The sequence below is a fragment of the Centruroides sculpturatus genome, unplaced genomic scaffold (genome assembly GCF_000671375.1).
Source record: "Centruroides sculpturatus isolate CEXI.00-Female unplaced genomic scaffold, Cexi_2.0 scaffold1109, whole genome shotgun sequence".
In the NCBI taxonomy this organism is placed as follows: domain Eukaryota; kingdom Metazoa; phylum Arthropoda; class Arachnida; order Scorpiones; family Buthidae; genus Centruroides; species Centruroides sculpturatus.
In genome coordinates this window covers 199,343-211,733 of record NW_019385423.1, presented here as the reverse complement: position 1 = coordinate 211,733, position 12,391 = coordinate 199,343, and the positions used below count along the sequence as shown (strand labels likewise).

The 12,391-nt window shown below is 31.6% G+C and overlaps 1 protein-coding gene across 1 annotated transcript; it reads right to left on the bottom strand.

The window, feature by feature from the left end:
• Nucleotides 1-4,676: 4,676 nt before the first annotated feature.
• Nucleotides 4,677-11,327, bottom strand: LOC111638854. Its single transcript, XM_023384616.1, has 5 exons — nt 10,890-11,327; nt 10,166-10,240; nt 9,365-9,487; nt 9,136-9,263; nt 4,677-5,582 (listed from the first exon to the last, which is right to left on the bottom strand). The coding sequence occupies exons 1-5, from the start codon at nt 10,936-10,938 to the stop codon at nt 5,373-5,375; spliced, it is 585 nt and encodes a 194-aa protein (XP_023240384.1). The 5' UTR covers nt 10,939-11,327; the 3' UTR covers nt 4,677-5,372.
• Between the last annotated feature and the right edge of the window lie 1,064 nt (nt 11,328-12,391).

The following is a 12,391-nucleotide window of genomic DNA, read 5'->3' as shown; positions in this document are numbered from 1 at the left end:
ATATAAATAAAAATAATTAATTTTAAATAGGAAAACATTTTAGAAAAATTTAATAGTGTTTTTGTTTTCTTTTTGTTCTGGGGGGTGCTAGAATCCCTCGTTCCCCTCTGGATGTGCCACTGGACGTCCAGATCTGTGATATTGAATCGAGTTCACGCTAGAATCTTATAAGCTTATGCGCATAAACCGCAAAATTAATACAATGAACATCCATGATCTGTTCCACCAATCATCTCTTTTCACCTTGACAATTGACTGAGACGATTGGCTCAGTCTGTCGTCGATGCTCAATGTCATCTTAATTTTGCTGCTTGAATGCATCGACCGTAACACCACCGCGCAATTTTCTGATCGACTGATCCAGAATCAAACATGTTAAAGCAGAAAATCAACGCTTTTTCGCCTCTGTCATTCGATCATCTATGAAAATGTTACTGTTTATATCACCATCATCATTAGCCGTTTATCCGACTTATTTTCATCAAATGTATTTCGAATTAATGAATTCTACATTTGTCCCTCCACGACAGTCCTTTTCGAAACGGTCAAACCCACCAATCAATTAAAGCGACCGCCAGAATGAAAGGGCCAAGTTTCTATTCCATTTACACAGTGCGCGGAGAGATTCGAACCAAGATCCCTATCAAACTAAGATACAGATTCAAGAAAGTGCCGTTAGTTACAGCGTCATATTCTCGCGACGTAGTTAAATACCACAAATCTTATCTGAAATTCACTAAGCTCATCGTAATTGAATTTACTATTTACGACAAAATATCAGCGATTCTGAGAGTATAGTGTTTCGTCCAATAGGAATATAGCCCGGGAACTTTCAAATAGAGCGAATTGTTAGAATGGGAGAGAAAAAGAAGAGGCATCGTTTTACTTTATCCACAGTACTGGCGTTGAAAGGAGTGGAAGAAAGAAAAATAATACAAGAAAGGTTAGATCCAACGGTTACCTGTAAAGATAATTGTTAAAAATTAAGCCTAATATGCAAAGAAGTGAATAGTGTTAGTAAATGCACAGTACTTAAAAGCATAGATGAAATTCAACGTAAATTGAAAGGAATTACAAAACCGTTTCAAAAACAAAAGGTTAGTAAAATTTCTGTATTATTCATTATAACGATTCTGTTTATAATTTCAAAATCATTAAGAGAATATTATTCTACACATTACAGTTCCTCAATTGAACTAAAAATAGTTTCCTCCGACATTCGATAGTATCAGATTAATTCCGTGAACAAAATGACTTGAATCAACGATAAATTTTCGATGCAGTGAGTTGCAATATGACGGCATCGTCATATTGCAACTCACTGCGTGTTGCAATATGACGATGCCGATTTACGACAGTTTCAGTTATGACGAGTTTTGTGAACACCAAATTTTGAAGTAGAAAAACGAAAATTCGTGGTTACGACGCTTTCGTGAATCCGGAACTGAGGGAATATTGTGTTGGAGATTCGACCGCCAGAGTAGGAAATGAATAGAAAAATTAAACAGAAGAATTCACTTCGATTTATCGTCTGAATACGAATGTTTCAATGAGTAAATAAATTTTGTACTTAGAACTCCGAATCGTTCTTATCTAAGTCATTCAATCGCATCGTTTATATCGAGAGACGGATAAATCGGTAAATCGAACCTTGGACTAGATTATTCTGCTTAAAGTTTACGAAATTTGTACTGAAGCCAAGGCATTAATCCATCGAAAGTCTTTGCATATAATTGCTACAGAGGTATATTAGGAGGGTACAGTTTACTTTTTGCTACAGCTCGGAAATTAATCCTTATGAGCGTTTTTTATGGGAAACTTGAAAAAATCTGACGTTCTTTGGATAAAAGTTTGCTCGTTTCCAAGAAACTTTCAACATTTCATTAACAAAATTTACCCGATAGTAACCAGTCTTACACAAGTGAATTACAAAATTTCGAACGAACTTGATGTTAAGTTTTTGTATGTGGCTTGGCGCGCAAACATTTTCTCTTGATGATTACAACATAAATTGGTTTTATTAAGTGTGAATGTTATTAACTGCAATTATAATAATATTAATAGTCAAACAATTTTGTTTAAAATGAAACACCTGACAAAAAAGCAACCTTTAAAAAATTAAAATGGTTATTTATACACACAAAATTTAATTTAAAACGAAATATTCATCCGCGTAAGTCGGTGAACCAAGAGAAGTTCGATCAGCTTTTTGAATTTTAAAACTCATCATTCTAGAATTAGCTTCTTTACAGACAGAAATTCGAATTAGAATGAAGTATAAGAGTTTTCGAAATGTTTAGATCGTTTCCCAATCAAGCTTTCGCCATAAAATTACTGATATTCATCACCAGAATACACTTCTAGAATAGCAAGTAAACTACAGGATCGATGGAAACAGGGGCAGAAGGTATAATTGGTTGCCATTTCCGATCGATGATGGCTATTAATAACATGTTTGGATGTTCGACTAATTTCTTATTTAGAGACAAGAAATGATTAGCCGTTTTTTCGAGCAATTTCAACAATTCATTGAAATTCGCAGAAAAACATTCTGTTTGGTTTCTGCAGCACAATTGGCGGTGGTAAAGTCGACGACAAGAACGAAAATGGAACTGGCAATCGTTACATACGAGTGCTACTGTATTTCGAAAAACCGCTTTATTTGTGTTTTCAACTTTTGATGATGACATTTTATTACTTTTTAATGTTAGAAATACTACTTAAACAACGCAAAAAGCCAGAAGATAAGAAGAAACAACAGTGTAACCTTTCTTAAAATAAACAACAAAAATTAGTCATATCAACCTTATCGAAAGTACACTTGTACTGTGAAATGTTACACATCGTAAACAGTATAACAGATCGGGACATGTTTCCCATACCATACTGGTCACTTCCGCATATGTGGGATCCACCCTAATAAAGCATAATTGTGACCTATAACCTACANTTTCGAGCAATTTCAACAATTCATTGAAATTCGCAGAAAAACATTCTGTTTGGTTTCTGCAACACAATTGGCGGTGGTAAAGTCGACGACAAGAACAAATGGCAAAACGAAAATTGAACCAACAATCGTTACCTACGAGTGCTGTATTAGTTTATTTCGAAAAACCGTTTTATTTATTTGTTTTTTCAACTTTTGATGATGACATTTTATTACTTTTTAATGTTAGAAATAATACTTAAACAACGCAAAAGGTCAGAACATAAGAAGAAACAACAGTGTAACCTTTCTTAAAATAAACAACAAAAATTAGTCATATCAACCTTATTGAAAGTACACTTTTATCGTGAAATGTTACACATCGTGGACAGTATAACAGATCGGGACATGTTTCCCATACCATACTGGTCACTTCCCCATATGTGGGACCCACCCTAATAAGGCATAATTGTGACCTATAGCCTACAACGTGCTGGTGTCTGCAGTTAATCGATCAATGAAATATTCCATTACAAGTACTTCTGCAGTTTTATCGCATTGCGAAAGTAGAAAAATCACGTTTTAAGTAATGCACTTTGTTTTCCACCCTACAAGCACTAAATGGTGTTTTTTTCAATGTTCCAAAATGGTCCGAATGATCACATCGTGATTCTGTCAGATCCACAATAAACAGATTCTGGAGTTTGATCAGCAAAAATCTCTGGGATATGTCACGATTTTAGATCCGAGTTACCATCACCCACGAAAATTCTCCAGTCCGGAACCAACTGGCTATTCGAATGCTTAATTAACACCAGGTAACAGTTTGTCTACGTTGTATGACTCGCTACAGTTTTGCTCAATAGAGACAAGTCCCACGGCAATGAAGTCGGCTAGCACCGCAAGGGATGGAGAATGATGTACCCAATGGCACACTCGCGATTTAATCTTAGAGGAGCGAGTTGAACAGATAACAAATTTTTAATGCAAATTCAATGAAATTCGCCCTCATGTGACCACTGATTCATAAATAATGCAGAAATAGAAGACACCACAGAATATAAATAAAAATAATTAATTTTAAATAGGAAAACATTTTAGAAAAATTTAATAGTGTTTTTGTTTTCTTTTTGTTTTGGGTCCCTCGTTCCCTTCTGGATGTGCCACTGGACGTCCAGATCTGTGATAGATTACAGGATATTGAATCGAGTTCACGCTAGAATCTTATAAGCTTATGTGCATAAACCGCAAAATTAATACAATAAACGTCCATGATCTGTTCCACCAATCATCTCTTTTCACCTTGACAATTGACTGAGACGATTGGCTCAGTCTGTCGTCGATGCTCAATGTCATCTTAATTTTGCTGCTTGAATGCATCGACCGTAACACCACCGCACAATTTTTTGATCGACTGATCCAGAATCAAAGATATTGAAGCAGAAAATCAACGCTTTTCCACCTCGGCCATTCGATTATCTATAATAATGTTACTGTTTATATCATCATCAGCTGTTTATTCGACTTATTTCCATCACGTATATTTCGAATAAACGAATCTTAAGATATTTTAGAAGAAATAGTTTATCAGTGGTTTATTTAATTAAAGAGAAAAATATTTCTGCACTCGCCAGTTATTTGGTCACAACGATCTATCATTGAATTAATGACATTATTTTATGAATACATTATAATAATGCCATTATTTGTGCACTTATTTAAAAAAATAATTTCGTCTTTAAAACACTTCTAAACTTTTTCATTATTTTTTAATATTTCGAATCTCTAAGAAACTACATCAAAAATGGCGACCGATTATCAGGGCCGAATAGTTTTAGCCCCTGAGACAAACCGTCCCTGATTCAATTTTAATTACAAAAACATTCCATGGGTTCATTTTGGTGCCCTCAAGGTTGGGGCGCGGGGCACGTGCACATCTTTCCCCCTTAGTTACTCCACTTGCCAATGAGAATGCAGAAAATTTGTCAAATCATATTGAGTGGGTGCTACGATCGACCTAAGACTGGAAAATAAATTTAGGATACAGGAAAAAACCTTCAATACAGATTTATGGATAAATTGTATAAGGGACATTCGTGTTATTATCGACACTCTTATACAGCGCCGAATATTTACAAGATCACAAAGACTATTTTTTGATGGACGAAAACCTTAGTATTAGCATAAATGCAAATGATTTATATGTACAATATACAAACAAAACTACCATTAAGTAAGTAAAAAAAATATTTTAAATAAAATAATTTGGCTACGTAATTAAATAAATAGGTGCAAATCTTATCAAATGGCTTTGTGTATGCAAAAATGGCTATTTTACTATTATGAATTTTACTTTGAACTGAGTTTTGTTTTTTCTTTAAGAATGTTACCTAAATGTAATGTAGATTATTGCTCCGAGTGACTAATATATGAAAAATCCTGGACATCAAGGAGAAGGCTGGAGGAGGAACTGTTCTATGCAACGATCGGCATTACATACTGATGTCAGAGATCTCTGTGAGATTCCAGTCTGACGAAGAGACAGTAGTAGTAGTCTTCCGGTGGCCTGGCAAGGAACGTCACCTTCACATACCGAGCGAATACCATACAAGAATCCCGTGTCGCAGTCGTCGAGTTGAAGTCCATTATTTTTACCCTAAAAAAAGTTATAAAATTCATCAATAACTTCATTATTTTTCACTAAAAATATTGAAAAAAATTGACACCCCTCTATCTCAACATCCCCTTGATCTATAAACACCAAAATTTAATAGCATCAATGCCCCTAAACACAAGCTTGGCAAATTTGAAATGATTCAATATGTTTTGTATGCATAACAGGGAGGAAAGTAAATGATAGAATCACACTACTTAAAACAATTTGAAATAAAGCAAGCTCAAACAACAAAGCAACATACGAATTCAGTTTATTGATGTTGATATTCTTAAATATAGAAGTAAATAATCAACACTGTTTAATAAACTCTAGTAAAATTACAAAATTAAAATCCCTGTATTAAAATGTCCCACATTATATTTTAATACAAAAATCTACGTTGATGTGGTCTTTTTATTGTAACATTTATAATTTTACTATTATGTAAATTATTATTGAGGTAGTTCAGACAGAAGCTGACTATAGGGAAGATAAAAATCTAACTCCAGTAGTAGTCTAGAAGTAAAGTCTTATTATGAAGTACAGGCTTCAGTCTTTGTGGAACTTTTTTATTGTCCTTTAAAATACAGTATTTGTATTAAAATTTAATATCTAAACTTAAGAATATAACAGACTGAGTTTGTGTGTTAATTGTTATTCAAAATTAAAATTAATTTAAATACTGCTTAATTAAAATTGTGTAGACTTTGAAGCAGAACAAATGTTTTAAGTGTCTAATAAATCCATTTTCAAGATACAAACTTAACCTCATAAAGGGTGCATTATGATATGTATATCAGAAAGAGAATTAATTAAAAAATGAAAATAAGTCTTTCACACTTCATTCTATCATTTTTATTTTTAATTTATTCTCTTTCTGTATATTTCTTATACTTTATGTATCATGCACATAGTAATTTCTTTTATTTTTTTACAATTTAATAAAGAAAGGAATTATGTAAATATAAAGTTTTACTTCTGATTTACTTTCGGTTCATGTCACGTCAATAATAATGCTTTAGTTCAATAGCATTTATATCTTTAGTAGTTCTTTCTCTCCTACGATTAGATCTAACACCATGAATTTTATTTGCTTGTAAACTTACATACAATCACAATAAAAAAAAAAAAACAACTCTAACACTGCAATGGTGTTATAAAGCCTTTTGCAATTCATTTTCCACCTGTAAAATGGGAAATAATATTGCAAGCTTGAGTATGACTTTTTCTAAAAATAATATGTTCCATTTTATATTATTATCCTAATCAAGAAATTGCATAGATTGTAATCATTTGTAATTTCATTATTGCTCAACAACTTTTCTTTTGTTTCATTACGTATTTTCTTTGTTTAATTGAACATTTTATTCATGATAATCACTGACTAAAAATTAAAAATAGTAAATGAAGAATAAAAAAAACAGTGTCTAAAAAAATATTCAGAGAATAATGTCAACTTTTTCTAAAAACATTATAAAATATTTGTTATGGCTTCCAATCTGTGCAGAGTTAAAAAGAGTAAAGAAACAATTAAATTTCTTTATAGCTAACTTTATAAAATGTTAGCTTCAGAATAAATTTTTATAGAATTTGAAATGTGTTTTTGATACTTATTAAAATTTATATCTTGAAAATAAATTTATAATAATCTGAAAACATTTTGTCTAATCACCTTACCAATAGGAAGATTATTATTCAAGAGTAAAAACTAAAGTGATACAGAAGTAATTTTACAATGCTTTTAAATAAAATCTGTGGTACACATAGAAAAGGATAATTATTTTATAAATTAAGTACAATAAAGTACTGCAAATCTGGAGGGTAGACAAGAAGTCTACACGAAAGGTTGACTATACCTCTATACATACTATATGTTTCTAAATTCAACACTTATATCACCGGTGAGTTTGCCGTTAAATGATCTGACGTCACATTTTGTAGAATAAAGAAACGTTTCCGTTGAAAGGGCACTTTTCATGATGGCTGACTTAAATAAGGAGAAGACAACAATTGTGACTGTTTTGCTAAAATAACTCACTTAACCACTATTTGAATGAACCTTTCTCTATCATTTTCTTCTATACTGGGTCTTTTTTTAATAATTTGAATTTCTTGAATTTATATATATCATTAGGAAGACTTAAAGCGGGCCAAATATCTGTTGTAATCAATTTTGGACAAATTTGTAGAGGTAGTGTGTTTCTGAAAAAAAGCTTAATATTTCAATATTGACCAAATTATCCAACATAATCATGCAATCACATGTTTTATCATATACAGATCGTTCATCAATCTGTCCGCTATTACAGCATCCACAGCAACAGCAAATCGATAGTTTCTATAAGTGAAATTTACTTGTTTCACGAATGCTGCCATGTTAGTTTATTGAATACTCAACGGTCTTTTGTGTCATTGAGACTGTTGAGCTCAATGGTGGAACAGCACTGACATCATTAATTTCAACGGTCCATTTAGAAATGTTTTCTCACTGTTGAGTCAACCGTTGAATATAGAAATGTACAGATTGTATCTAAGTCAGTAAACATATTTGTTTATGACTTATAATCAAAATTCCAATCAGAGTTTGAGTTCAAGTATTCCTTCACATTTGAATTTGTAACATTCAACAACTACAGTGCAGCTGTTTATTAATTAAGCCTTCGGTTTATTCAAAATTTATTATGTTTAATTAAATATAGCAGTTGTCGTACTTCCCATGACATGGTTCAGACAGTTTAGTAACCTGCTGATTGTAATATAATTCCAAAACATTTTTGTATAAGTTGCAATTATGGATAAGAGAATTCTCAGACAGAACTTTATCTACAGATGAAAAAATAATTTTCTTCTAGTCATACCAAAAAAGTAAGCACATTGAATATACTGTGTTGCCATATATTTTTATATTATATTTTGTTATAATTTATACTATGTAGAATTTACAGATTTCTTTTTCTTTCTCTTTTGTCTTGCTGGTTTACTGTCTACAGTGGTAATAACTTCAGTGAGAGTGGAGATGGAGATATACATACAGAAGATATAAGTAAAAATGAAAAGGAAAGAGCAAAGAATTCCAGATAAGGTTATTTTTTAAACATGCAGATCAGAAAGATGATAACCAGAACTTAGTGATGTTGAGAAATGAATAATGAAAAGAGAACAAAATTAAGTTTTAGAGGATTTGCCAATGGAAAGAAAAATTGCCTGACACTGTACTGTTTCAGCTTTATGTGAATAAAAGCCCTGATATCAACCTGATTCGCCATTTGGGGCCAGATATATCTCTCTCTTGATTGATTTTCATGTAACCATATAATTTAATTAAACATTTGTTTTGAGATGATTAAGCTTAGGCATAATCATTTACAATTTTAAACACTGTTTTTGCTATAATGGACTGTTCGGAAATTACCGTGAATCACAGCATACCACTCTACACTTTAAACTGAATACAATGTCTTCTCATTCAGTGATACACAAGTTTTACTTTCATATTTAAGTTTGCATTATAATTTAAAAATATAGAGTGTGATTATAATAAGTTAGAACTTACACATGAATAACAAATTTCTAGCCAATTGCAAGCCCTTAGAAGAATATTTTTTAGATTTCCTTCTGGCATAATTCCCCCTAAAGCAGCACACTCCTTGGCTATTAAGTAAAGTGGTGGACATTCTTGATCTGAAAATTATATTAATTAAAATTTATGAAAATGATATTCAAAACTCAGATTTTAACCATTACAAAAAGAAAACTCCAAAAACAATTATTATATATTTTACCATATTTCTCTTCATTGAAAAACTTCCATTTTCCAAATGGTAAGTCAGAGTTCGAAACAGGACGAGCACTAAAACCTGGCAATGGACGGAATCCAGCATTCTGAGGCTGAACAAATCTCGTTTCTAAATAATAATAAATGAATTATTAATCTGTAATTTATTATAATTGAATCAATGGTATGATCTAATCAACAAAAATACTGTAAAACAGAAAGCTGACATATGAATTTCAAATACAGTAGAACCTCGAAAACTCGGCCCTCGATAACCTGGCACTCCGGATAACTCGTCCACACCCTGGCAGGGCAAAAAAATCCTTAGTTAATTAATTTTCATTATAGACAGCTTTATAAAAGTATAAAAGCTCTCATAAAGTATTTTTCTGAGGTCTGTCTTATCAGGTAAATTACTGTACACAGTGTATTCATTAATTTTCATTTTCATGTAGTAAAGGCTCTATGCCTTCATAAAGGACGTACTTTTCCTTTGTTTAAGGGTATTTGGGCAGTTTATTCTCTGTTATATTCTCAAGTAAACAATACATACAAGTACAGTACAGTATTTTCTGAGGAAACACTCGTACTTATTTTTTTTAACCCCATTCCCGATAACCCGGCATTTCCACAAACTCGGCCACCCTTCGGTCCACATTAGGCCGAGTTTACGAGGTTCTACTGTAATATTGAAGAAAAAATTCAATAGAAAATCATATAATAAATAAATGTAATATGACAATGATAATATTGATGTTCAATGTTATAACGTACCAATAATAATAATTTTTATACATGATATGTTTACCTTCATCATTATATTCATTCCACAAATCTTCGTTATCATCTGAATTGATATGCGCAGTTATAGATTTCTTTAAAACTAAAAATTGATAATATAAAATATTAGATTTCAATAACACATCCAATGCATAATGATGATCTTAATATTTACAAGTAAAATTATGTTATATCATTTTAATAATTATTTTTTACTTGTATTTGTACTTAAGATAACTAAAATAATAAACTTCTTGTAACATTAATACTACTAAGAATAATTAGAAGCTATTATTCTAAGTTCTGTATAATTTACTCGGAATGTCATATGCCTCTGCAGAATTACTTTATCTTACTTTTACTTAACTGCTGATATTTAAGAATATGTTGCAGCTACTATAAAGGTTTATGAAATGTCTTTGGTGCAAAATTACTGTTTAATTCAAAAATATTACTTAACTATGGTGTTTTGTGGCATTACAAATGCAAATTTAGTTAGAAAATCATTAAGTAATCAAGTATGTTACTAAATTTATGTATTTTAGTGATAATTTGCATTTTGTATCAGTCCCTGAGATGGCTTCAAAAGTACAGTACCTGACATTGAAAGTGCGAATGCACGACAATGAAGTGAAAGCAATATTGAAGTGGAAAAAAATTGAATATTTTATGAAAGCTACTTCACTAGTTTATTTAATTAAATACAACATTAAATACTAAGCATTTTAGATCTTAAAAAATACTCCATTTACTTGTAACCATTGCTCTTCTGTTTGAGTTACAATTGCAAAAGGAATCCATCTTTCTTTGAACAGGATATTTTCCTGTATGTTTGTATAAAAGAGTGGTTCTTGGTTATATGATTTGGCTGGATACTGAATATCCTGACTTTACAGCTTCTAGTGCTTTGGTCATGTCTTCCTCACTGTATTTTATTACTTTTGATGTCATCCTTGCTCAATTAGAAATAAAACAATGAATGACCCTTATGATGATGTTTTGGCATAGTAGCTGACATTTAAGGGTAAAGTTAATGTAATGAGGTACATTGAGCAAAATTAAAGTGTCAATCACTACTATATATTTTAGAATTTAAGTAAAACAACACTTTTAATATGTAAATATGTTGTAAATACAATTCTTGTAGAAATAATTAGAGATTAACGTGAATATATTTTGGTACTAAAACTTGATGTCCACACTACTGACAAGATAACACATGATAAAATTAACAAGTTTTTAACATATAACATATAAATTTAAATATAGAATTCCCAAGCTACTGGTATATAATTTTTAATTATTCAAAATAAAAAAAAAGACACTCCTACATTATAAGTAAGGTATTTGATCAAACACATTTGATTTGCACAAGAATCACAAAATTAACTACAATATATCAGTATGTGACAATTTTGCAGTCAGGTATTAATTAAGTAAATGAAAAAATAATAGCCCCAATGCCCGAATTAAAATAACTTAATAAGTAATATAACTACCAAATTATAATTAAATAATGTTCAAAATATCATTTTTAAAATATTTATGTATAAAAAAGAAATATTTTTTCATTCCAGCAGCAGTGTGAGTTTTAAAACAACAGCNCCATCACCCACGAAAATTCTCCAGTCCGGAACCAACTGGCTATTCGAATGCTTAATTAACACCAGGTAACAGTTTGTCTACGTTGTATGACTCGCTACAGTTTTGCTCAATAGAGACAAGTCCCACGGCAATGAAGTCGGCTAGCACCGCAAGGGATGGGAATGTTGTACCCAATGGCACACTCTCGATTTAATCTTGGGGAAGTGAGTTGAACAGATAACAAATTTTTAATGCAAATTCAATGAAATTTACCTTCATGTGACCACTGATTCATAAGTAATGTAGAAATAGAACACACCACACAATATAAATAAAAATAATTAATTTTAAATAGGAAAACATTTTAGAAAAATTTAATAGTGTTTTTGTTTTCTTTTTGTTTTGGGTCCCTCGTTCCCTTCTGGATGTGCCACTGGACGTCCCGATCTGTGATAGATTACAGGATATTGAATCGAGTTCACACTAGAATCTTATAAGCTTATGCGCATAAACCGCAAAATTAATACAATGAACATCCACGATCTGTTCCACCAATCATCTCTTTTCACCTTGACAACTGACTGAGACGATTGGCTCAGTCTGTCGTCGATGCTCAATGTCATCTTAATTTTGCTGCTTGAATGCATCGACCGTAACACCACCGCACAAT